Raw genomic sequence first — 27034 nt, 5'->3', positions numbered from 1 at the left:
GATATAAGGTACTAAAATATATGTTTGAACTTGTACTGAGTAATTGTCGTTATGTGTTAAGGCAGGACTTAATTGACAATGAGAATAAAGCGTTAGCTCAACTACCACTACCACCTCTTTGAGAAGTTTTGACCTGCTGCTCCATTAAACCAAATATTAATGCAACTTCTACCACCCCCATCTCACTTTTTCTCTGCCTTTCTACTGTTGGTTGAGATGGGGCACAACCCATGTTCTTAATGGTCGATGTCCCAACAATTGGTCCCTCTCTCTCTCTCTCTCTCTCTTCTCCATCTTCCTCATTTCTATGGGCTTAAACCCATGTCAAGATGTGAATGAGCAATGGGCTAAAAACCTAAAGATTCTGTCCCTAAAAGGAGCAAAAGAGCCCCAAACCATTCACTGTCACAACCATGGACCACAAGCCAAATGGGTCCAATATCATGTTTGGAAGATACCCTTTTAAACCTACTCTAAAAAAAAATACATATATAGGGCACTATCCTTCACTATATCAATCCCATACAAAGGCCTAAACATCATATTGATCCCTAAACACTAATTATTAACACCAAAAAATGCATCATCAATGAGCTAACCACTTGTATTGTGTAGGCCATTTCACTAACTTCTATTTAATTAAGGATGAGGATGACACTTCACCTTACTCCTTATCACTGTCTATAAAGAAGACAAGCTCCATTTCTTTCCTGCAGCATCATCAGTAGTTATCCCTTTGAACATCCTCACTTTCTGAGAGCATTATGATGAGTGATTGATAATGAAAAAATGGATTGGCCTTATCAACATCCTTGTCATGCATGGAAGAGATCAGCTCAAAAGGCAATGAACTTGAGAGAATAATTGTGTGCAGTTTCACAATTTCATTTTTGCTTCTTGCTATTTCAGCTAAAACTAATAATAGAAAGGTGGTGAAACTTAGGAGTAAGTGCCAAATGACATGTAAAAAGTGAAAAACTTCAGGTCTTGCAAAGACATAAATTCCATAATTTAGAAATAAGGTTGAACTTGAAACCCAAATGCTTTGTTTGATCCCAATACAAAAGAGTAAGAGAAAGAAAATAGAATACAAATTTAATCCTAATAAATTCCTTATTTACTCTTTTTTCTGACTCCCATTACCTTTTTATATAAGAACTTTAAAATGTATAATTTTGTTTCTTGAATTTTACCATGTTTCCTTCTTTTTTTTTTTTTTGGATAAGTGAATAATTTCACCATGTTTCCGATGACAACCAAACAGTAAAAGTTGATGTTTCTTCCACATTTTTTTTCTTCCTCTCATTTCCAAGATCCAAACTAAACCTTTTCCTCTCCCCCATGATTTTCAAGATCCAAAAGGAGCCAAAAACAAAGGGAATGACCATCCTAGAGCCATGCAGGAAAAGAGTGGAAAAGGTTCTCTTACGATCTTATCTATCTTATCTCCTACGGACATACATGCTACATACTCAACAAAGACTCTCAATGAGAGCCATATACTAACCTTTTGGTCTGGTTGGGCCTACATGATCCATTAGAACATCTCATATGTTTGCACCTTTTTCTGACTGCATGTGGGATTTTGTTTTGAGCTATCGAGCCTGATTTGTTTTTTGTACCACGCAATCTTTAAGAATCTTATACACACGATATAAGTGAGAAAAATCTTTTGTAGTTTCTAAAGACTTCTTACAAAAAGACATTGGTGAACCTCAACTATCACTATTCAATTTCAGATTCACTGTTAAAACAGACCCAAAGCTTCTAAGCAGAAGCATAGATACAGAATATTTACCAAAATTTCAATTTTGTCAGTGCAAAATTGCCATTAATTGCAGGTAGATACCTTCGTTTGTATAGGTGATAAGGACATCTTTGAAGGATAAAAGCACATGGTAAGATACTGTGTGTGTGGTCACCCTGAAGATGGTATCAACTTCATGAGCCTCTTCTGAATTAGCTGCCAGCTGCAGAAACAATTGGAGATAGTGAATATATACCATTGGACTTTCAAATTAAATTTTAAAGCAGTTTACTGTATAGCCACAGGTCAATACATCTCTTTACAAACAATGCACAACATGGATAAGAGGCGGTGATTGTAGTGACCCAAAATGCTATGTACTAACAGCTATTCTGATAAGTTCCCAAGACAACATGAAAAAGGCTCAAAAGGACAGATTTGCTAGCATGGGACCCATGCAGCAGATCCCAAAAAAGTTGGGCCAAAGCATGAATGATAATAGTGGGGACAATGATTTATTGAATCAAAGCTAAGAAAGTGGAAAATAGGAGCATAAGTTGGTTCAGAGTATAGACAGATGATTGGCATTCTCAGAACTAAGAGGTGAGACCCGATTCAGTCTTTCAGAGCACATAATAGGATTAACTCCACATTAGGGTTTGTCAGTGCCAAGTAGAAGCACAAAAGCAGAATGACAGTTCCAACAAGGCTCTGTTTGATTTCTTTGTGAAGAACTTTAAAATTAAGATTTTCATCATTTTTCTCGTTCTTGAAAGGGTCTAAAGATTATTCAATGATATGGGTTTTAGGACTTGAGGATTATGGAGAAAATGATCCTTCTGAATTTTTCAAGAACTTCAATTTACGTCCAAAGCTGATCACAGTAATATTTAGGGAGCTTTAATATGAAGGTGTTGCAATCACAAACCAGTTAAACAGGAAACACGTGCATGCTTGCCCAGGAGGGGGTTTCAATGAGTTTATTTTACATCACACTATAGTATGATGTCAAGTGATCAGAATTTCAAATTCATTTCGCGGGAGGGAACAAAAAGAAAAGAATAAAAAAAAACTTGCATCAAATTTTATTTTGTACCGGACTGCTGTCCCATATCCAGCAATCAGATTGTCACTCATAATCCATGGAGATGAAGAAGAAAAAAGACAAGGCTGTCATTGGGTTCATCAGACTGCAGTATCATATTGAGCGATGGAGCAAAAGATGATATGAAAAAGTCGATATCATTGCACCAAGTAACAAGACTAATTAACCACCATGAAAAAGGAAAATAGTAAGTGCTGCATCAAATAGTCAGACTATAATAAAAGAAGAAAAGAAAGCACACAAGATTCTCTCACAGAAGAATTCTGATTTTAGTTTATAAGCCAGCAACCATCAGATTACACATCATCAGCAGTGCTTTAGAACACATGTGACAGCTGACAGATGCAGGAATGGAACCAAAAGGATTAGCAAAAAGGCATAGAATAAGTGAAACAATGCTCTACGAATGCATTTTAATAACATGAGTTTCTTTTTACTTAAATAAGATGATGATGTATCAGCCCTAGCATGCCTTTTATGTAAAATAGATCACTTGCCTTGCATCTTATTATAACGTCATATATAGAATTTAAAAGTCTTAATGTCATATTATAATGAAAAAAATGAAGCCCAGGTTTCACTAAACTCATTACACAAATGCATGGGCATAAAAAGGGTAGGACATCAAGGGTATGGTGCAGCAAGTTCAGTTCAGATATGTAGGATGCTCAATGTGAATTAAACAGTAAACTTAAAGCACGCCCTAAACATATGTTAAGGTCAACTTACTATCTGTTTCCTGCAAGCCCAACTGGGTAGAAGCATCAGTTGAGAATCCCAACTTACGCATCACCTCCTCCAAACGATTCACATCTGTCAGGTAAAGATAACCAACCTGCAAAATATTACCATCACTAGGATAGTTACACCAGTCCGATAACATTTTTCTTTATAGTGTCTCACCAGTTCTTCTGAGGATGTTCAAGTGAAAATTTGGCTACTAAATCAATTAAGTGCTTACCAATAAATTGGTTCCACTGAACTGCTCAAGTCACAGTACATCAAAAAATAGTATACCTAACTCTGTAACCTTATATGCAAAGTTTTCCTGTGAAACCTTGATGAGTTATCATGCAAATGCCTCATGTATCTCAACACAGCCGATTTGTTGAAGACAATACTAGTTAGTAGTTATCCTCATTTCAGTGCTAATAAACTATATAAAGTGGACAAATAATGAACCCAAGTTTAATCAAATGCATTTCCTAGTATACTAGTAAACCAAAAGCCCAAGAAAACCAACAGGTACAAGGACACTGACCAGTGTTTCCAGTGAAGATGCTCTGTTATAAACTGCAACACCAGCACGTTTTTTTGTCCGTGTTTTAGCTGAACCAATATTTTTTCCCCATCGGAGAACATCCCTGTGGAGATATTCATCAGATAACATGAGCGAATAGCAACTTCAAGTGAAGAAAATGCCACTGTAATTTTACCAATAATTTCATAAAGCTGTGAGTCCCACCAAAATACCTATGGAAGTTCTTAATGTAACAGAGGAAGTAAATCACAAACTTTGTCATAGTTTCAGATATTGTAGGTGGGTTGAAGGCAACTGAAACAAATAAATTTTTGAAGGATGGAATCAAATTATGCTCTCTCAGTTATGAGGACTCAAGTGTTTGTAATATAGAAGTCAAGAAGTTAAACAACACAATTATCATTATAAAAACATCAATCTTCATTTCCCACAGCTATAAAGATTTCTCAGATGGGTTTTGCGTGAAAACTCCTTCACAACATCAAGCTTAAAGTATTTCCCAGCCAAAGAAACAAGTTACCATGGATTAGGCATCATGAAAGGTCATTATGCATGAATACCTCCCTTACTCCCTCTCTTAAATCAGCATCCAAGGTAGCAAGGCAATGCTGTATTACCAACTCCTGACCAGTGGAAGTTTTAAGAAAGGACCCAAGTGTGTGGTTGGGAAGGAGTTTGCTCTGCATGCATGATTGGCAGCCATAAAAATTAAGCCCATTCCCAAGTCCAAGAATCTCTATTTTTCCACAGGTTATTTTAAATCCTGGACCATTGTTAACAAATCTCATGGTGTAGCATAAAAAACAAACTTGGCGGAAAGTGGCTCACAGAATTATAAAATGTTATGCAGCAATGGAAGACACGAGAACATTGGTGCTTCCTTGTGGGTCAGAGCCCAAGTAAAGTCCATGGTTCCCTGCTTTCTTTGATTTCACCATATGAAAAGAGTAATTTTTCTCTCTTTTTTTTTTTTTCTCTTTTTTCTTTTTTCTTTTTAAATGTTGTTAGGGTTAGCTCATGTTCAATTCTTCTGAAACTAAAGATTCATTATACCTTAATCATGTCAGTAAAGAAAAAAAATGGAAATCATAAAATTTTATACCAACCTTTCCTCTTCTGATAAGTAATAATCATCAAGAAGTTTCTGCAGGAGTGCATCCTGAAATGCAGCAAACACAAATATTGGAAATTTTTTCATAGCCAATGATGAAAAGGAAAGTTTTTTTTTTTTTTTTTTTTTTGATAGGTAAAGAGAAATATATTAAACAGAAAGAGAAAACACCAAATTAGTGCCCTCTAGGTATACAGGGAGTATAAAAAAGCAGCCCACAGACTCGAAACCAAGGAAAGGGAAAAAAACAACAACCCCTACCCTTACTTAGAGCCTAGCCACTCACAAAAGCTAACAAGAGAATATGGGCTCAAAACTATAAACATCCTAACCCAATACCAAATATTACATACAAAATAATGTTTCAGCCTTTGGAGTGAAAACACCTCATTCCCAAAGGCCAACAAAATTCTTTCATTACAAACTGACCAAAATATACATAAGGCGGCCATTTGCCACACCTTTTTTTTTATTTAAATTCAAAGTTGTCTTTGATATAAAAAGGAAAGTTATTTATAATCTTCTTGTTATCCAGACAATTGCAACTGAAACAGGATTCCCATAAACACTAATAGATAGTCCTTAAAAAAAAATAGAAAATATTTTTTTTTTATCATAAAAAATAGAGAATATGAAAAACTATAAAATGTGAAAGATTTCTCTAGGACAGTAAAAGCAATCAACTTTAAAACACTTACCATAAACCCATATACAAAATTAATGCCATGATCTGGAAATTCACCTGACTGAGCATTAACTTGCAGAGGAGAGTATTAAAATATAGGCTTACACAGGGAAGATAAATGTTAAGAGACGACAAATAAGGCACTAGAGAGAGACAAATATAGAAAAGGGAAAGAGTGTGTGTGTGTGTGTGAGAGAGAGAGAGAGAGAGGGAGAGACAGAGGAGTAGAAATTAACTTTAGAACCCACTAGAGAAGACACAAATTATAACACTTCATTAGTGAGGCCACTATTTAGGGCCCCAATCAATTTCTAAAGAACTACTACTAAATTGTTCAAGTTCAAAAGCAAAACTATAATTACATTAGCAAAAAGCAAAATCAAGGCAGAGATAATTATAGGACAGAAAAACCCTCATAGAACACTAAATTGTGAATTAACTCAATATCCATGTGAGGCAAGAATATATCATACTTGTGCTTCACAACGAACTACTGCCATCACACGGTCATTGTATTCTTCCATATTCAGTGGAGGAAACAAAAAGTGTCTGCGAGCATATAGCTGCAAATTTTAAGAAACAACAGGTGTGAGATGAGTAGGAATACAGAACTTCAGGAAAAGAGCAACACGGCAACATTTTAGCAAGTATATTTATATTTTATATAGATGTACTTGCTTCCTGAGAAAATGATAAGAGAAAAAGGAGGAGAATTTGTTCTCTAAAGAGGGCATTCATAGGCAGAGACTAGTGAGGTCCTTCAACCTGTAAATTTATATATTTTTAACCTTAAAGTGATCAGTCCAGATCTCAGTGTCTTACTTTTCAGTCACCATTATTTTATAACTACCAATTATTTTTATGAAAATGTAATTGCCCATTTTATTGGACAACTCCATGTAATCACCTTCCTGTTTTATTCACACATCTATTAGCACCTCGTAACCAGTATAATCTGATTTTAAGTTTTGGTAATTTACATTGTTATATTCTACAAATTTTATTGTATCCATCTCAAATATAAGATGGTTTTTCCAATAACTAGAGATTTCTATGCCTTCAGAGCCATATGCCCCATGGTAGGAACACTGCCCTTTCTATGACATCACTATATATTCCTGCAACAATTGTTCATCCATTATAATTTCACCCAACAATGCATCTATATTTTACTTGTTGAACTACTAATTTTCCTAAAGGTTTAAACTGTTAAAATTTGGGCTCATAGTGTATATCATGCTCTAAACCCCCCCTCGTGTGAGGCCCTATACCTGCTGTGGGAGGCAGATCACAATGGCAACAAACAAATCACACTTTTTGTGATCCCAATAATTAAATTGATGGGAGGAGGATATGAACCTAAATCCTCTAGTTAATCAGAGATAGTGATCACAACAAGTAGATAAATAAATTGAACTTGAACCTGAGACCACCATTTAATTAGAGCTTTGATACTCCAACATAGTTCTAATACCATGTTGGACTAGATATCCACACATGGAGAGACAAACAAGACAGCATCCTTTGGGCATAGATGTGGGTTTAATAAATTAAACACATGGTACGGTTTGAACACATGATCTCTTGCTAAGGAGAGGCCTCGATACTATGTTAAATTATCAGTTTTCCTAAAATCTTAATCTGTTAGAATTTGTACCCACAATATATATCATTCTCCAACATTACTAAACTCTAGTTGAATGGGAAGTAATTCTTAATCTTACTTCATGTGTACTACCTTTTGAAAATCCAGTTTTTTTCCTTCCATTGACACATTCTCCCCAGCCGCAAAGTCATTTGGGAACTTTATGTCCTTTATGGTGATCAACATGAGCAAGATGTCAATCCCTGATGAGACAACACCAAAAGATTTCTTAACTTGGGAAATTCCCCTATCTTGCATACCGAGATTTTTTTACAACTAATAATTTTGTTTTAACAGAAGAAGGCTAATGCCAAAAAATGCATGAAGCATGCTAAGGCAGAAGGCCAATAATGCTCTAGACCACAATACACAGCACCTGAATAATTAACAGATGACACTCCTACAAAATCCTTTTTTTTTCTTTTTCTTTTTTTGATAAGTAAAGAGAGATATATATATTAAAAAGAGGCACCAAAATGGCGACTCAAAGTATACAAGATGGATACACCCACCCCAACCCAGCTGGAACAAAAACAGCTGTCAAAAAGGAGGTACAAAAAATATCACCACCCTCAATGAGAGCCCAACCAATCAATGAAACCAACTAACATCAAAAGACCATCTTTTATGAACAATTTTGTCTACGATCAAAGAAAACAAACAAAAGAACTTTTAAGTCTTTGGATGGAAAACACATCATCTTCAAACGCAATTTTGTTCCTTGCCTTACAAACCGTCCAAAAAATACATAAGGGGCCCGCTCTTCACACTTCCCCTCTCTTCTTTGCCACACAGGACCCATCCTAGTCCAAAAGTGTCGCCCTAACTAAAGAAGGCAACACCCACTACACCCCAAGGAGAAACTCCTACAAAATCCTTAAGTACAAGGTATGCAAATAAACGAACTTATCAGAAAAAAAAAAAAAAGACATGCAAATAAACAAGGATCTAAGTAAGACCTCTTCGAGTTGAATAAAAGGGATCTCTATGTCCTAAATATGCTCCTCCTCTATACAAAGTCATGGGTTTTGACTGGGGGATGCAAATGGTTCAATTATGATAGGGAACTCACTCTTTACCAACTAGATGTGAATGCATAGAGCATTTTCAATCTCCATTCATGTTGGAACAGTTATTATGGGCTTTAGATTTTCTAAGGTACTGAGAATATGATAATCACAAGATTGCATTTGTTAGTGCAGCTTGTACACCCATCAACCCCAAGAAGTTATGCAGTATTTATTATTTATACTCTTCTATGAGAAATCTTTACTGTATCAGATATTAAACAAAATCCCGAGTTTGTAAAGTTCATAGAAACACAGCTTCCTCATAACTACACATGCAATACAAGTTTTATGGAACTTCAAAGGTAATTTCGGCACAAAGTAGTCCAATGCATTAATTTTAAACAGTGATAAAAGTAACAATAGTTTTAAGTAAAATTCATCACTCACCTCAAATATGCAATCTCCAAGATATGCCAATGATGCTGCATTGTATGCTGAACGAGGCTTCTTCACTTTTGGTGGACTTGGCAACCATATATCATAACCCATATATGATTTATCCGATTTAACTATTTCCCAAACAAATTAAAACATAAAAAATAAGCCATTACAATAACCTCCATAATTCCATTTGTAAGAAAATAAAGGAAAATAACTAGCTTTCTGATAACATTAGGAAGCTTATTTTGCTTTTGTTCCCACGTACAAAAATACAAACTTTAAAACAAGCCAAGCCAGATGGTTAAATTTGACTTGGTTTAGAGGAGGATTTTGTTTTTCTAGCTGCAAATAGTAATAAATCTAAGTGCAAGTTGGTCCCAAGTTTCAGGACATGCTTGGAAATACATTTTATGGAATTTCAGAAATGGAAAAACCAAAGTTTTGGAGAACAAGCTCATTCATGAATGAAAACTGCATTTTTTTTTTTTCAAAGAATGGAAATAATGAAAAGGGTGCAAAAACTGCATTTGATAGTCCATTTTCAATCAAACTGGATCACACAATCAAATTATTGTCTTTCACATTTTCAAGAATGATCCTTGTGATGATCTAAGTAGATTTGGTCTACTTTGGGCCTATAAGCCCTCAAACAATAAATATATAAATACATTAAATATAAGTTAAAAATATTACTATTTGATTTTATTATATTGAATTATATGTTATATATTTATATAATTTAAATTTAAATCTAATTATCAAAATCTTTTTTCCTAAATTCCCAATTGAACATGATTTCAATTCATCAAATATGGATTTCTAATTAATATGAAAAATAGAAGGTGTTTTTTTTTTTGATAAATAAGCAAGCAATAAATTAAAAGGCAAAAAGCCACAAGGCATACAGGGAGTATACACAGCAGCCTAACCCAAAGGACACAAAAAACAAACACCCTCACCAGCCCTTAAGTGGATGCTAGCCACTCCAAAAAGCCTAAGAGAGACAAGGACTCCCCACCAATGTACACCCGAGCCCAACTCCAAAGATTACAAACATATGAAAAATAGAAGGTTATAAAATAAGAATAAAGCACTAACAAAAATGACACCATTTAGTGCTTTGCCAAAATTCCTAGTCCCCAAATGGAAAACAGAAGGGGTAGAGGAATTCTCAAATCTTGGCATTACAGTAACCATGAATGGGGGATCAAGAATCAAGATGTTATCAAAGATCAACTGCCAATGAAGAAAGCCGATTCAAACTCCAACAACAAGGTTTGTGGGCTTGAAGCCATAGTCTTAGGGCATCTTATGGAAGAACTGAACGGTAAAGAAGAGGTGAGTCACGGGTCACTACCAAAATCCTCATTTCAACACAATGAAGGAGTACATGATCAACTCCTCAACCTTAAAAACATTATATTTATTCGTTAAATTCCACATATTTCGACTAAGAATTAGCTCTAATACCATTTATAATGACCCATGTAAATGTCTACTTAGGGATCACCAGTTCACATGACTCTAAAATGCATCTACACATACCAAATGAATCACCCCCTATGAGGATTAGAAACTTCTCCCCCAGGTAATGCCATGTAACACTTCTTTCAAATTCCAACCAATGATGGCAGGGCTTGAAGCACAATCAAGCGCAAACAAGGTAAGGACCATGCTACTAGGTTGTATAATTTTCTTTTTAGTGATATCCGATGTTACTTAGGGAAAGAAGTTCTTTATAAAAGATAACCCATCTAGTATGCATAGATACATTCCAAAGTTGAGAGAGTTATGGACCTCAAAAAACATCTACATTAATTGTTATTACATGCTATTATCTCACGTAGCTTAGTGAAGAAGTTTTTTACCCTTGTAAGGAGATGACTCATCTTGTATGTGTAAATGCATTACAAAACTGTGAGAGCCAATAGCCCCAAAGTGAAAAATATAGACCAATATCCTACATTATTGAGGAGAAGAAATTATTAACCCTTATAGGGAACAACTCATCTATTATGTGAGATAAATTTTAAAGTTGTGAGAGTCAATGGCCAAAGTGGAAAATGTTCAAAAGGGTCATTATGGTATCAAAGTCACCCCAGTTGGAAATATATGGAGTTTGACTAGCCATTGATCCCATGGGCTAGATTGATGACGTTATGTCTGCATTTAAAGTCATAAAGACCAATTGGTCTATTGGCCAATGGACGATATCATAATCAATCCCTAACTAGAAATGTGCGAAGTTTAGCCACCCATTTGTGTCTACATTTGAAAACCAAGAGAGCAAATGAGCTCAAAGTAGACAATATCTATAAAGATCATTACAAATAATATAGAGTCAATCCCTAGCCAAAAATCTGCCAAGTATGGCCACTCATTGAATGTGATATCACTTATCACTTGGGGAGAACTTTCTGACCCTTATAAACATGACTCATCCGATACACTTTCTTTCTTTTGAATCCAAATTCAATCAAGTAGAACTTTAAGTTCTATTATTCTATTTTATCAAACTAGTTAGCCAATCAAAATAAGTAAAAATCAGAAAATTTGAGTTTTCATTAGTGACATAGTATCTAATTTTAGAAATAATCAAAGGTTGCAAATAGTTTTTTTTTTTTTTTTTACCTATATTCCTTATTACTAATAAAAGTGTGGATTCTTCCTTTACCAAGGTTAGGCAAAGGCAAACAAAAAAATTCTGTGCGTTCCTTATGCATGTATATATAACTCAACCATGGCCAATATGGATTATTGGTATAGAGTCTTGCATTATCCTAGGTCCATCGCGAATCCCCATTTTTACTAAGAATCCCATCCTACATCGGATTTTAACAAGTCTTTTTGAAGATATGGAAGAAGTTTCTGACCATTTTAAAGTGTCTCATATGGTATGTGCAAACATTTTTTAAAACCAGCAGGTGTACGATATTTACACAATCCCACTCATTACAATCCTATTTAATAATTGAAATAAATCCAAAAATCAGCATTCAAGCTGAAATGAAAACAATGTAGGTGTCTTCAATTTTTTTTCTAGCTTATTAAACTACTTATATTTTAATACTGAAAAGTGATCAATTTTTAAAAGACTTGATCCATAACAATTTCCAAACCCTATTCATCTTTTTTATCTTCAAAACACAGACCAGCTCGACTCTTACCAAACACCACAGTCAAGTTGAACATTTCTATTTTTCAGAAAACCGTTTCATTACTCAATGTATTTATCCCCTTTCAAGCAACAACACAATACAAAATTGGAAAAGGAAAAAAAAGAACCCACAAAAACATCCGTTTGTGAGAGAAATTCATTGAGACAGTTTCACAATCCACGGCCATTGCATCATCCCAACTTCCAAAAAACACAAAAGAAAACACCTTCAAACAAACCAAACTAAATACAGCCCATTCCTCAAACCTCCAAAATTTCTTCTTCTACCCTATTTTCCCAACAACCAAACAAAACCCAGAAAAACATCAGACAACAGGTCAAAGAAAAAAGACAGTTAGTACCTTGACTGGAGTTCTGAATGTCGCGTCTGAGGAGCTCCGCAACAGGGACAACCGTACCAGTGGGTGAGGCAACTAGAGTGACAGGGGATGGGTTTAAGGGGGGTTTAAGAGAAATGGGGGTTTTGGGTTTTCTTCTGTTGTGGGGATTGTAAGGAAGTCTTGGCAGTGTATCCCATGAAGCTCTCACACTCAGTGAAGCCATTCCTACACCAGCCATGGCTGTAGCGGGTATCTTCGCCTTTTACCAATGATATCTTCCTCCACCGTTTTCTTCCTTGGATTTGGATTTATATAATATATAAGAAGAAAAAAAATATTCCATAACCTGTTTTTAAAAAATATTTCCAATGTTCTTTTTAATAATTTAAAAATATTTTTTTATTATGCCATTCGGATAATCATTTCTAGAGTGTTTCCAAAAAAAATATACTATAATAATATTAGATACTAATTAGTATTAAAACAAGATACTCTAAACCCGATTTAAGGAAAACATCTATAATAAACGAAGCTATAAGAATTATGATAAGGCTAACACTTTTATTTTTTTTATTTTTTTAGTCTAAATAGATTTGAAATATTAAATAAATTTCTACACTAATCACATAGTGACAAGTAACATTTGTTCATATCAATATTTTAATTTTTTTTTAACCCTCAAATATTTAATTCAAAAAGTAATTAAAAATCCAATTTTAGAACTTTAACTTTTAATTATTTTGATAAAAATATTTTTATATTTTTATTTTGTTTTTGTAAAAATAATATATATTTTTTAAACATATATATAAATATTTAAAATGGTAAAATGTATTTATGTAATTATTATTAAAATAAAAATATAAAAAGGATTAAATTCACAAATCCGTGGATTATTTCATTATTTTAATCTATTATTATTTCATAAAAATTTATAAAGTTTTGCCACGTCATCACGGGCCCACAAGTATGAGTGGGCCAGTGGTAGAGCACGTGTATTGCACGCGGATGACATCCGCGTAGCCTTTTGAGCGACAAAACATCACAAGCGGGTAAACGTAGTGCAATAACCCTTTCGTTCCCATCAGGTTAGCTTCGTTCTTCGTCTTTCAGCTTCAATCAACATTCTGTACCCCTGCTAATCTCACCGCTAAGTGCACGCACACATAATGAGCCGCTACGATGGTCGCTCCGGCGACCCCGGTTCGTACCGTGACCGGAGGAGGTAACCCCTCTCCCTCTCCCTCTCCCTTTCATTTTCATTTTCATTTTCATTTCAGTCGACCAAAAAAAATCGAATTTTGTTTCGTTCACGCTCCTGTTTGGCTGCTGAGAAATGGAAAGAAAGAAAAATAAAAGGAAAGATTTGGCTTAGAGAAGTCGAAAGCTTACTTAAATTTGGACATTTAGTTGTGTTAGGTTCAGTGGCGGTTGTTGCTTTGGTGATGAATTTGAGGTTCTGTTTGGGGTTTTGGGTATTTTTTTTATTACATTTTATCGTCAGTCAAACAGGGAATCGTTTTGTATTTAGTGTCATTTTGTTTTTCGGTGAACTCGAAAGCTTACTTCAATTATTTCAATTAGTTGTGCTGGGTTCAGTTGAGCGAGGATTGTTGCCCTGTGATCAATATGAGATTCAGTTTTAGGGTTTTTCTTATCGTTTTTCCTAATTTTTCTGAACAGCTAAACGGGGAATTACTCCAAGTTTGCTGTCATTTCATTATGTGTGAACTTTAAAGCTTACTACAATCTGGCTAATCGTCCGTGTTAGGTTCAATGTAGATTGTTTGTTTGTCATGAATATTTAGGTTTTCTTGTTCTTTTTCTTGCATTTTCTGACCAACTAATCAAAGAATCACCTGGGATTTAATGTCATTTTAACTTCCTTGATTTTTATGTGTTCAGTGAATCAGGGTTTGGTGGGGCTTCTGGATATGGTAGTGGTGGTGTTCGCTCATCCTCAAGCAAGAGAGATCTTGATGGGGTAGAGTCACCAAGGAAGCCGGATTTGGATGGGTTAACTCCATTTGAGAAAAATTTCTATGTGGAGTCCCCAGCAGTGGCAGCAATGTCAGAGAAAGAGGTGGAGCAGTATCGGGAACGGAGGGAAATCACAGTTGAAGGCCGGGATGTTCCAAAACCAGTCATGAATTTTCGCGATGTGGGCTTGCCAGGTACTTATTTGAACTTTGATATCAAAATTTTTTTTTTTATCAGTTGAGTTTGAACATTTTACTTAATCTGTCCCGATGCTGGTCTTGACGATAAAGCCTGATAGATTGGAATGCTGTTGAAATTTGAATTGGTTAATAAATTCTATTATGATCGTCGCAGTATGTAGTGGTGTCAAAATGTGTGTTTTCTTCCCTTTTTTGTTGTGTATATGAGGATAGGAAACAACTTCTATTTTTCAATTTTCATAATAGATTATAAATGAAATTAATTAATAAAAGCAGAGACAGAGATAAACATGGGGTGGAGGGGAATTTTCATTAATTAGTAAGTTTAGGGAGTCAAAGAACCTGCAACTTCTTCTTACAGAGGATGCCATGAACTTAATAACATCAGAAGAGTTGTCTTTAATGATACATAGAGATGGTAACTTTACAAGCCTTCTTGACCTACGTAATAACATTGTAAAGTTGTCTTCAGTGGAATCCATTGAAAAGAGCATCGATTTCAACATTGATTTGTTCCCCAAGCATGGGGTTTTGAGAATGTGAGACAGCAAAGCTGCTTAGAAACTTTCATTTGCCTTGGTTTTGAAGTAGTCAAAATAATCTGGGATCAAACACCAGTGGAAGCAGACATGTTTTCCAACTTTTATTAATTAGAGAATACAAAATGCTTTTAATGGGGTACTAGAAATTGTTGCACAAAAGGAAACTTTAATAAGAAAATCATCCACAAAAAGGGGCCTGCCTGTGCACTTTAGATGTGTCATTCCGGGTATTACAAGTGTAAGACTTAACGCTTCCCAATTAAAAACTGCTGGAAATAGTTGAATGGTGTGTAGACCTCATATCTTATTTAAGTTGTGTTTCTTACCTACTGTTGTGCATATTGTAAAATGCAACCTAGTGCTATCTCAAGGATATGTAGCATCTTATGATAAAATATTTATCATCTGTATCATAGCATATATCATAAAATATGAAATCCATACAGGAAACTGGTAGTTGTTCAAAGCTGTAGGCACAATGTCATTGTGTGATTTTATTGATTGGTTGGGTTCTCAATAAGAGAGGGAGTAATTTTTTTTTTTTTTTCCTTTTCCCTATTTTTTGGTCATCTTTTGGCAGTGGCGGCCGTTGTATACGTCCTATGTACTTTGGTGCACTCATTTTGATGTGTTTTATGCATTTCTTGTTTACCTATCAAAAAAAAAAAAAAAAAAAACCTGGTATATGTTCAAATCAGCTACTTAGTCATTTCTTGTTTTTCCCACTGTCATCGTCATTGTGAGATGCAAGTACTCTGAAATTAATTGCTTTTACTGCTATATATGTTTGTACATATTTTGTTGATGGTCTAAGGGGCATATTATGTTAATGGTTTCTCATGGTGGATAAATTTATCAGGTCCTCTCTCTTTTTTTTTTGATAAGTAAAGCAATTGTATTAAAAGCGCCAAAAAGCATAAAAAGTATACACTATGTATACAAGGCCAAAAAAAGGAGGGATAGACAAAAAACCAACACCCTCGCTTCACTTACAGCCCAACCAATCTATGAAATCTAAGGACAAAGAAGCAAACTCTATATGTACCCTAACCCACTCTAAAAACATGTACATGAAGGAGCATAAAATCGTGTGGTCTGTTAGTTCAGAATCTTCAAAAGGTCTTTGATTTCTCTCATTCCATAAGGTCCAAAATAGACACAAAGGTGCGGCATTCCAGGCCTTCTTCCTTTTCTTCCCAACAAAGGCGGGCCAACTAATGAGGGCATCCTTGATTGAGAACGGCATCATCCACTGAACATCAAATATAGCCAAAATGAGGTGCCATAAGGCCCATAACATGTTTGCCTTAGGACAATGAAGGAGAATATGGTTTACGGACTCCTTTTCACCCTTACACAAATAACATCTATTTGGAAGACTCCAACCCCTCATTTTTAGTTGATCCAAAGTTAGAATTTTTTCCCAAATCGCTTCCTAAGCAAAGAAGATGACTTTCATCAGTACCTAAAGATTCCACACCAAGCTTGTGGGGAAACCTTTTGGATAACAACCTATTAAGGAGGAGTAGAAAGATTTGACAGAAAAGGTGCCCCCCTTCGCCAACCGCCAAACTATAACATCCTCTACTCCTCCATTGATCACATACCCTTGCAATATTCTAAGCAACCCTTCCACCTCACCTAACTCCCAGTCATTTATCTGTCTTGTGAACACTGGATTCCAACAACCAACCTGCTCCCACATCTGATCTACCCAAGCTTCTTTATCAGTGGCAATTGAAAACAATTATGGAAATGTCACAACTAAAAGTTGCTCCCCACACCACCTATCTTTCCAAAACCTTACCCTTTTGACATCCCCCACCCTAAAGCCAATCCTATCATAAAACCCCTTCCACCCACATCGAATCGCCTTCCAAAGATTCACCCTGTAGCCTTCTGTCAAAATTCTAAAACACCATGCCCCCTCTTCCTCTCCGTACTTCCTTACAACCATCTATTTCCAAAAGGAATCATTCTTAGAAGCAAATCTCCAACACCACTTCCCAAGAAGGACCTTATTTAAAAAAGATAACTTCCTAACTTCTAGGCCCTCTTCCTTTTTTTCCAAGCCAACAATTGACTGTCTTACAAGATGAGACCTTCTTTGGAGCTCTCTTCCCCCTTAGAGGAAGTCCCTTTGAATTTTTTTCAATCTAAGACTCACCTTACGGGGGATTACAAATAAAGACATGAAATAGATAGGTGGGCTAGATAAAGTGCTCTTTAATAAAATCAGTCTCCCTCTTTTTGACAAGTATTGCCTCTTCCATAAAGCAAGTTTTCTTTGAAATCTTTCCTTTACTACTTCCCAAGCATGAACAAATTTGAAGGGGGCTCCCAGGGGAAGACCCAAATAAGTGGAAGGAAGAGAACCCACTTTGCACCCCAACACCCTAGCCAAATCCTCTATATTAGAGACATCTCCGATAAGGATTAGCTTGCTTTTGTCTAAATTAATTTTTAAGCTCTTTGCTTGAGTCACTGAAAATCAAAGTATCATTGGCCAAAAGGAGATGGGACATTGTTGTTCCCATTCCTCCTCTCTCACTAGCCAAGAAACCCTGAATGAAGCCTCCTTCTAAAGCCTTCTTCAATATATTAGAAAACACCTCTATTGCCAAAATGAAAAGAAAGGGGGAAAGGGGGTCCATCTGTCTCAGACCTCTAGAACTAACAAAGAAGCCAATAGGAGTTTCATTAATCAGAATCAAAAAATGAGCAAAGGAAATGCACCACCTCATCTGCCTAACCCACTTGGCCCCAAGGCCCATTTTTTCCATGATTGCTAATAAGAACTCCCAATTCACATGGTCATAGGCCTTTTCAATGTCCAATTTGCAAATGACCCCCTTTTTAGAACTCTTAAGCCTTGAATCTAAGGCTTCATTAGCTGTGAGGATTGCATCCAAGATTTGCCTACCCTCCATGAAAGCATGTTGGGAATTTGAAACTACTCTCCCAACCACTCTTTTCAATCTGTTAGCTGAGACTTTGGCTAGAAGCTTATAAAGGCTCCCCACCAAGCTAATTGGCCAAAAGTCCCTCAAATCCTGTGCACGCCCTTTCTTAGGAATGAGCACAATAAAAGTAGGGTTAAGGCTTCTCTCAAAGAGACCTGAATGATGGAATTCAACAAAAAGTCCCATCACTTCAAACTTTACAATGTCCCAACAAAATTGCCAAAAGGCCATGGAAAACTCATCCAGACCTGACACCTTATCCCCACATAAACTGAAAGGGGCAGCAAGGATTTCTTCTTCCGAAAAAGGATTCTTCGGGGCCCTCGCTTCTTCACTATCCAGAACCGGAAAGGGCAGCCCACTGATACTTAGCCTCCACTCATCAATTTTTGACAAAACTCTTTGGAAAGAGTTAACCACCTCCTCCTTTACCTCATCTTCCTTAGTCAACCTTCTTCCATTCACTTTGATAGCAGTCAAATAATTTCTCCTCCTTTGGGCATTAGCCATCTTGTGGAAAAACTGTGAATTTTTATCATCTTCTTTCAGCCACAGCTTCTGTGACATCTGCCTCCACAGCTGCCGAGTTAATTCTCTCTCAATAATTCCTCTTGGAAAAGGAAAGGAGAAATATACCAAAGGGAGAATAATTTGCATCCTAGCATAAGTACATTCTCTAGCATCTTTTACTAGACTATTACAATTTGTGTAAGCTCAGAGGGGGATTCACCAGGTAACAAGAATCTAACATTGCCGCATAGCTTGATCTCCCATCAGCCCATGAAGGCTTCTCAGAATTCAAAGAATCTCAAATACTGTTGAGGTTAGTAGAATGAGAAGGCTGTCATCAACATACCATCAACAATGAATGCCATCCAACCAAAGCTGACTATACAAAATATCTCCAATAACATATTTGATACTTGAATGAAGTGGTTGGCCAAGGTGCTAGCCAATAGGATGAAGGGGGTGTTAGCTAAGGTGATTTCCAAGGCCCAAAATGCTTTTGTGGAGGGTAGGCAAATTTTGGGCGTTGTGCTCATTGCGAATGAAGTAATAGACTCGATATTGAAAAGCAATGGAGGAGCGATTCTATGTAAGCTGGACATTGAGAAAGCCCATGATCATGTGGAGTGGTCGTTCTTGCTTACGATTATGGAGAAAATGAGGTTTGGGGAGAAGTGGTTAAAATGGATAAAGTGGTGTTTATCCAAAACCAGTTTTTCCGTGTTGGTTAATGGAACACCTTCGGGTTTTTTTCAAAGCTCTAGGGGTCTAAGACAAGGAGACCCGCTCTCACCTTACTTTTTTGTGATAGCAATGGAGGCCCTCAGCTGTCTTTTGAAGAGAGCAGTTTGTGGTGGTTTTTTATCAGCTTGCCAAGTGAGGGGAAGAGAGAGGGAAGGGGTTGAGGTCTCTCACTTGCTATTTGCTGATGACACACTGATTTTTTCTGAGGCGCATGAGGAGCAAATGACGTTTTTGTGCTGGTTGTTGATGTGGTTTGAGGCAATCTTTGGCTTGAAGGTTAATTTGGATAAAAGTGAGTTGATCCCAATGGATAGGGTAGAGAATGTGGATGATTTGGCAGGCGAGCTGGGCTGCAAGGTGGGTAGATTTCCGTCTACCTACTTAGGAATGCCTTTGGGGGCTTCTTTTAACTCCATGGCAGCTTGTTGAGGAAAGATTCCGCAAAAGGTTGGCTATGTGGAAGCGATAATATATCTCTAAGGAGGGGGAGGAGGGGGGGGGGGGGGGGGGGGATGATTACCTTGATTCGGAGCTCTTTGTCCATCCTCCCTATTTACTTTATGTCCATCCTTCATCTACCAATAGTGGTTAGAATGAGATTGAAGAGGATTCAAAGGGACTTTATGTGGGAAGGTGGGGCTCTGGAGCGAAAACCTCATTTAGTGAGGTGGTCAATTGTTTGCTTAGATAAAAGTAAAGGGGGGCTGGAAGTTAAGAGCCTTGCTTTGCTCTCAACAAGACTCTCCTTGGCAAATGGACGTGGCGTTTTGCAAACGAAAGAAAAAGACTTTTTTGGAACCAAGTTATAAGGGGGAAGTATGGGGAGGATCGAGGTGGGTGGCTTACCCGTGAGGTTAGGTAGGGGCATAGAGTAGGGTTGTGGAAAGCAATAAGGAATCTTGGCCATCTTGTTAACTCTAGAATTTCTTTTGTGGTGGGAAATGGCCAAATGGTGAGCTTTTGGAAGGATAAGTGGTGTGTAAACTCATCATTATGCAACTCCTTCCCTTCCTTATATGCGTTGGCTGCAGCCAAAAAGGTTTGGGTGAGTGATTTATGGGCTGTTTCAGCAAGTGGGGAATTGGTGGGGAGTGGGGAGTGGGAATCCTCGGTTTACTAGGCGTTTCAATGATTGGGAGCTGGATGAGGTGGAGGACCTGTTGGGGCGTTTGTGCGAGGAAAGAGTGATGTTGGATGAGGAGGATAGGGTGAGGTGGTTGATGTCCAACAATGGTAACTTCTCAGTTAAGTCTCTTTGCAAAGTATTAGAGCCAGATTCTTCAATGTTCTTTCCAATGAAGATAATTTGGAACCCTTGGGTGCGACAAAAAATAAGCTTCTTTGCTTGGGAAGCTTCTTGGGGTAAAGTTCTAACTTTAGACCCAAATTCAGAAGAAGGGTTGGGCTTTAGCAGATAGATGTTTTTTATGCCAAGATTATGAGGAGTCTATTGACCATCTTTTTCTCCATTGCGAAAAGATGAGGGAGGTGTGAAATCTGTTTTTTACCTTGCTTGGTGTGTGTTGGGTGTTTCCTTCCTCAGTTAAGGAGACCCTTGTGGGATGGGATGGTGCTTGGGTAGGCAAAAAACGCAGAACAGTATGGAAAGTGGCCCCCCTGTGCTTGTTTTGGTCAGTTTGAAAGGTTAGAAACAACATTGCTTTTGATGATGGGGTGCTGTCCCTGCAAAGGCTAAAAGCCTTTTTTGTTTTTTTCACTTTGGTCAGAGACCAAATGGTCCTACAATGTTAATAGATTCCATTGATTGGGTGGGTTCCCGTTGAGGGAGGTCTTTTTTGTACATCTTTGTTTGGTCTGTTTTTGGGTACAACTGTAAGGGGGTAAGTTCTTTTATCTGTACATCTTGGACCGCCTTTTTAGCGCCTCTTATTAATACAATGCCTTTGCTTACTTATCAGAAAAAAAAAAAGAAGACAAATTTGATACCTGAATTACAACATCTCTACTATTAAAAGACTTCTTCAAGACCAAGAAGACCTCCCAGGAGCCTGACATGTTCAGGTGGAATTATTTCGCAGATGTCCAACTGATGTTTGTCAGCCCAAAAAGAATCTTTCAAAATAGTGAATATTCTAAAATTTTCCAACGATCTGCTTTATTCCAATTAACCTCTTTTGTAATACCCTGCATCCATTCACAATTTACGCATGCTAACTTTTTCAAAGGCAAGATGGGATGTTTTTTAATCAGGATTAGCACTCTACCAAATAAATTTAGCCGTTAGCTGCTCAGTTCTATCAATAAGAGATTGAAGAAGAAGGAAAATGTTGCACCAATAAGTTGTAGTCATGGACCTTAAACGTTCAAGCCTCCCAGCAGTCAGTACATGACTTACATCAAAATTTCCAAAGTCTGAACTTAACCATTAAAGCCTAAATCAGTGACTGGCAACCTTTCTTGAGAAGTTATGCTTTGGATGATGGATATTTTAAAATTGAAGTTTTAATTATTTAAATGTACCTTTGTGACTCCAGAATATGTCATGCAAGAAATTACAAAAGCTGGCTTTGCTGAACCTACACCCATCCAAGCTCAAGGATGGCCAATGGCTTTGAAGGGCCGTGATGTCATTGGTATTGCTGAAACAGGATCAGGAAAGACACTTGCATATCTATTGCCTGCAATCATCCATGTAAATGCTCAGCCAATTTTAGGTATAAGTGTCTTTCTAATTCGTTGATGTCGCTAATTTCTGATTTCTATCTATCTATCTATCTATCTATATATATATATATATGCACACACATTTTTTTCTAGTTACAAGTTTTGGTCTTTCTCTGTATTTTCTCAGCTCCAGGAGATGGCCCAATTGTATTAGTTTTAGCTCCAACTCGTGAACTTGCTGTTCAGATACAACAAGAAGCAGCTAAATTTGGTGCATCATCGAGGATTAAGAATACCTGCATACATGGTGGAGTTCCTAAGGGACCTCAAATTCGTGATCTTCAGAAAGGTAGGTGATTATCAGGTTTGAGGTGACTCCAGTTACTTGTTTTAGATTTAAGACAATTGTGCTAATTCATTATGATGTTCATAAGCTTGTATCCTGCTATTACTACTATTATTACTTTTGTACTCATTGTTGCCGCTTTTTTATTTTTCTTATTGTTAAACTTCTTGTTTTCTGGCTCAGGTGTTGAAATTGTTATTGCTACACCGGGGAGGTTGATTGACATGTTGGAAAGCCATCACACAAACTTGCGAAGGGTCACTTACCTTGTGCTGGATGAGGCTGATCGGATGTTAGATATGGGTTTTGAACCGCAGATTAGAAAAATTGTTTCTCAGGTTGGTTTTTGACGATTATATTTGCTACCATCTTTTTATGCTAATAATTGGAAAGCATTTTCTGCTACCTTAGCTCCTCTTTTTAGAAGAGAGTATTAATACATGAACAACCCTTACTCTGGAATACTGTTAACTAAGCTACATTTGGATGACTAGATGGTAGCTATTAAGTTTATTTATTAGTCAATGGCAATTATGCAATTTTTACCAAATTTTGATAGTGTTGCACTTTGGATATATTGAGTTTGATTGGCACCTACCCTTCCACCTTCTCTCTTCCCATCCGGCTTACCTTTCTCCTCTCTTCCTTGTAATTGTATCTGTTGAATTCTGCATAATCTGGAGATATCAGGTTCCTATTTATTGGTTTGCTTTATGTAGATTCGTCCTGATCGTCAAACCCTCTATTGGAGTGCTACATGGCCCAAGGAGGTGGAACAACTTGCTAGGAAGTTCCTTTACAACCCATGTAAAGTAAGATTCTCTTACATTTATGTTGAAAATATGCTGGCTGATACTTCTCCAAATGTTGAAAATATGCAAGCTGTCAGTTTTTTCCTAATTGTATTATTTCTGTAAATATGCAGACTAATATGCAGGCTGTAAATTCTCCTAGAATGGTGGCTGGACTGATTTGATAATTTCCTAGAATAATTTCATAGAGCTGCATATATATCCTTGTTGAAATCTCAATATTTGTATGAATGAAATTCAAATTTCGCCACAATATATCTTTCATAATGTATGGAAAACATTGTTTATCTTATTTCATAGAGCTGCATATATATCCTTGTTATAATCTCAATATTTGTATGAATGAAATTCAAATTTCTCCACAATATATCTTTCATAATGTATAGGAAATATTGTTTATCTTACTCCTGCATTTCATTCAATTACCAATCATGATATGCCGGTTCTGTATTGGGGGGATTCTCTAGTCTTTCCCTCAATACATGATTATTTGATTTGTGTTCTCGTTGGATTTTATGTAGGTGGTTATAGGATCTGCAGATCTAAAAGCTAACCATGCAATTCGTCAGCATGTGGAGATTGTTTCCGAGAATCAGAAATACAACAGGTAAGGCCATATTAAATGTGATTGTTTAAAGATTTTAAACTTTATACTTCTACATCATGTGGGATTGGGTGCAGGACTCTTAATAATTTGTTTCACATAATTTCAGATTGGTGAAGTTGCTGGAGGATATTATGGATGGCGGCCGAATTCTTATATTCATGGACACTAAGAAAGGGTGTGACCAGATTACTCGGCAGCTTCGCATGGATGGTTGGCCGGCACTCTCAATTCATGGAGATAAGAGTCAAGCAGAAAGAGATTGGGTACTCTCAGAGTTCAAAGCTGGAAAGAGTCCGATAATGACTGCAACAGATGTTGCAGCTCGTGGTTTAGGTATGTATGGGACATGCATGTACCATGGTACCTTGAACCTTCATTCTACGTTTAAGCTTTCCTTTCCATCTGGCATGATTGGTCATGGAATCTCCCTTCGACATTTATACTAAAAGGTATAAATAAGACACCGAAGGGGGCGTTGATAATTAATAGAAACTGTTAAGAGAGAGAGAGAAGAAAACCTTGATTCTCATTCATTGTGTCTACTTACAATTAAGAACATATATATATACAAGGCTAGGAGTTCTAACTACCATACATGTGACCTATACTAAAAAGGAAAGATTGTACACTATAAATTCATTATATTCAACAGAAACAATAGTCATCATCCTAAATCTCATTCAAAAACATCACCATTGCTATCCACATCTTCTGTGCTTCTCTAAATTCTTACAGGTAGGCTGTTTGAATCCTGTTCCACCAGTTGACCCTTTTTTGGAGCTCTGGTTTCCTAGTATATGTTGGTTTCACTTCGGCCCAAAACTAGAGCATTCCTTTGCTACCATGGAACTCCTTCATGGTGTCATTATTTGCAGTTTCCAATTTTCAATTGGCTCTTAATTATACATGACCTGTTGGACTGCAACTTGGTTTTTAACCATTTCTTATACATCTAATTTTCTGTCCTAATGCTGCCTACTTGGGCATCTTCTCATCAGCAATTTTTAACTAAATGCACATATTGTTTCTTGATCACCTTAACTTTATTCATGGTCTTATTGCTGTCATACCAAAATCCTTCTTACTTTAATTAGTGTATCCTTATCACCTAGAATTCATGAAATACCTTCATTTGATTGAGATGACTACATTTCTGTGGGCAAATCCTCAACACTGCATGGTTGATCCAAGATAATGAAGCTTCCACTTGGATCTCTCCTGACCATTAATTTCATGACACTTCATCTCGTGTGTGGGCTACAAGAACTGTGCTGCAGTTGGTGTATTGGCCTAATTTCTTAGAGGCCCCCTCATATTTTGAAGCATCTTTCCAAATGTTTGGGCGTGCATTCTTACCTCCATAGTCTCTTTCATCAGGTTTATGATGATGATGATATAGTGCATATAAATGTCCATCTAATCTGCACTACAGTTTGGCTGGGTGGGGGTTGGTTGGTCTTGCGTGTGTGGTGTTCGTTCAGAATTTTCTTTATTTGTCAATTTGAAGGTGGTGAGCCACAATGCCTGACATTTGGGCTATCTAGCTTACCCTTTGTTGGTTAAGATATCTATGAGCAACGATATTGCTTTCAGGGTGGGGCTTGCCCAGTGGACCACGGTTAGGGTTGTCTATTTGTTTTCTTCTTTTTTTCTTTATGTTTGTGGGATGATCTGCGAATACTTCATGTATTCTAGGGTTCTCGTTTATGTCATTTTAATTACAAATTCAGAACAAGGCTGAGAAATATATGGTACATGGGTTGTTTGACATGGCTAAATTCTTGAAAGGAAGTGAGAGCATGTCCACCCAGGATGACTTCAAAAGCTGCATTTCAATCTTCTTACATGTTAGGTTTTGGTTGCAGATGTCAAGGATGTGAAATTTGTGATCAACTATGACTTCCCGGGATCTCTTGAAGATTATGTCCACCGCATTGGTCGAACAGGAAGGGCTGGGGCCAAAGGAACAGCCTACACTTTCTTCACAGCCGCCAATGCCAGATTCGCTAAGGAACTCATTACCATACTTGAGGAAGCAGGGCAGAGGGTCGCTCCGGAACTGGCAGCCATGGGTCGTGGTGCACCTCCTCCTCCATCAGGTCAGCTGGATTCTCCTCCTGCCCAACGTAAACAAATGTGATAGTGGCTGGTAGTTATTGACCGTTTCTTTCTCGGGTTTGTTCATGTTTTTCTTCAACTAGGTCATGGGGGCTTCCGAGACCGTGGGAGGGGCCATGGCAGTGGACGCGCCTGGGGCTAATCAATCACCTTAACCTACGAAAACCCTACAAAACATTGCAGACTCTGCTATCAAATTCTCAGAACCATGAGCTTGTAGATTGGATACATTGGAGGTAGATGGTTGGTTGGACGCTTACGGGAAGAGCGGTTTTGATTAACAGATGGAGCTTAAGCTTGAGTATGATTTGCCCGATTGAATCGGGGGCTGTAGTGTCAGTATTCATCCCTGTGAGATAGAACCTGAACCCTAAACTTTTACCATCTTTTTTATCATCTATCTTTACAAATCATTGAGGAAGAAGAAAATAGGAGGCAGAACTTTTCCAGTTCTTCGTTCTTAGTTTTTTCTGTTTACTTAAATCTCCAGACATGTTTGGATGCATCTTTCCCTTTTGTTCTTCCCTGAAACAGGATTTCCTTTAATTAATCATCCTAGAAGAAGAGGAGATAGATTAAGCAGGAGTTTTGTTTTTATTTTTATTTTGTCTTTATTTGATTAAGAATCAAATTCAAATTTTATTTTGAATTTGAATCTGATTATTAAAAAATAAAAAATATTTTTATATTTTAAATAAAATTAACTTTATATATTTTTACTGTTAAATGCAAATATAGAATATTTACATGAATTAGTTGATAATAATTTTTTTTTTCCAATCAAATCCCATCTTATGGTTACAACTCAGTATAAATTGTACTCTTTCATTCTATTTTTGCTTGTAAATTTTTTAAAACTTAATATTTGGAAAATAATCTTAAAATTCAAGTGCTATTTCTTTTTTATTTTTTAAAATTTGTAGTAAAAATTAAAACATAAGAGATTGTCTTAGAATTCAAAGAAAAATTAGCAAAATTTAAAATAGCAGGCATTGCGAAAGGGAATTTAGAAAAGAAGTTAATCTGGACGAATAATGAGAAGTGTGATTTTAGTTAGTGATACATGATTTGGATTCGAATTTTGCCA

General features: G+C 36.7%; 2 protein-coding genes across 3 annotated transcripts; one reads left to right on the top strand and one right to left on the bottom strand.

The window, feature by feature from the left end:
• Positions 1-1655: 1655 nt before the first annotated feature.
• On the bottom strand, positions 1656-12839 carry LOC100242891 (uncharacterized). 2 transcript variants are annotated; one of them, XM_002279220.5, is made up of 7 exons: positions 12525-12839; positions 9012-9133; positions 6383-6472; positions 5220-5272; positions 4114-4216; positions 3582-3687; positions 1656-1970 (listed from the first exon to the last, which is right to left on the bottom strand). In XM_002279220.5, the coding sequence occupies exons 1-7, from the start codon at positions 12739-12741 to the stop codon at positions 1960-1962; spliced, it is 702 nt and encodes a 233-aa protein (XP_002279256.1). In that variant the 5' UTR covers positions 12742-12839; the 3' UTR covers positions 1656-1959. The 2 variants fall into 2 exon arrangements, with proteins under 2 accessions (XP_002279256.1, XP_010654521.1); XM_010656219.3 differs by lacking the exon at positions 1656-1970 and adding an exon at positions 2971-3187 and having other exon boundaries at positions 12525-12819.
• A 698-nt stretch (positions 12840-13537) lies between these two features.
• LOC100248020 (DEAD-box ATP-dependent RNA helicase 20) lies at positions 13538-26396 on the top strand. Its single transcript, XM_002279081.5, has 10 exons — positions 13538-13728; positions 14409-14677; positions 21935-22114; positions 22252-22413; positions 22594-22748; positions 23130-23222; positions 23744-23829; positions 23936-24162; positions 25695-25928; positions 26031-26396. The coding sequence occupies exons 1-10, from the start codon at positions 13673-13675 to the stop codon at positions 26087-26089; spliced, it is 1521 nt and encodes a 506-aa protein (XP_002279117.1). The 5' UTR covers positions 13538-13672; the 3' UTR covers positions 26090-26396.
• The last annotated feature ends 638 nt before the right edge of the window (positions 26397-27034 follow it).

Source organism: Vitis vinifera, chromosome 9 (assembly GCF_030704535.1).
Source record: "Vitis vinifera cultivar Pinot Noir 40024 chromosome 9, ASM3070453v1".
NCBI lineage: Eukaryota > Viridiplantae > Streptophyta > Magnoliopsida > Vitales > Vitaceae > Vitis > Vitis vinifera.
This window is presented reverse-complemented; position numbering and strand designations above follow the sequence as displayed.

Coding starts and splice junctions, on each gene's coding strand:
- LOC100248020 (XM_002279081.5), top strand. CDS start 13,673: ATGAGCCGCTACGATGGTCGCTCCGGCGACCCCGGTTCGTACCGTGAC. Junction 13,729..14,408: donor TCGTACCGTGACCGGAGGAG/GTAACCCCTCTC, acceptor TTATGTGTTCAG/TGAATCAGGGTTTGGTGGGG. Junction 23,223..23,743: donor TCCTTTACAACCCATGTAAA/GTAAGATTCTCT, acceptor GATTTTATGTAG/GTGGTTATAGGATCTGCAGA.
- LOC100242891 (XM_010656219.3), bottom strand. CDS start 12,741: ATGGCTGGTGTAGGAATGGCTTCACTGAGTGTGAGAGCTTCATGGGAT. Junction 6,473..9,011: donor TTGGAGATTGCATATTTGAG/GTGAGTGATGAA, acceptor TAAAATTTGCAG/CTATATGCTCGCAGACACTT. Junction 3,688..4,113: donor CATCTTCACTGGAAACACTG/GTCAGTGTCCTT, acceptor AATATTTTGCAG/GTTGGTTATCTTTACCTGAC.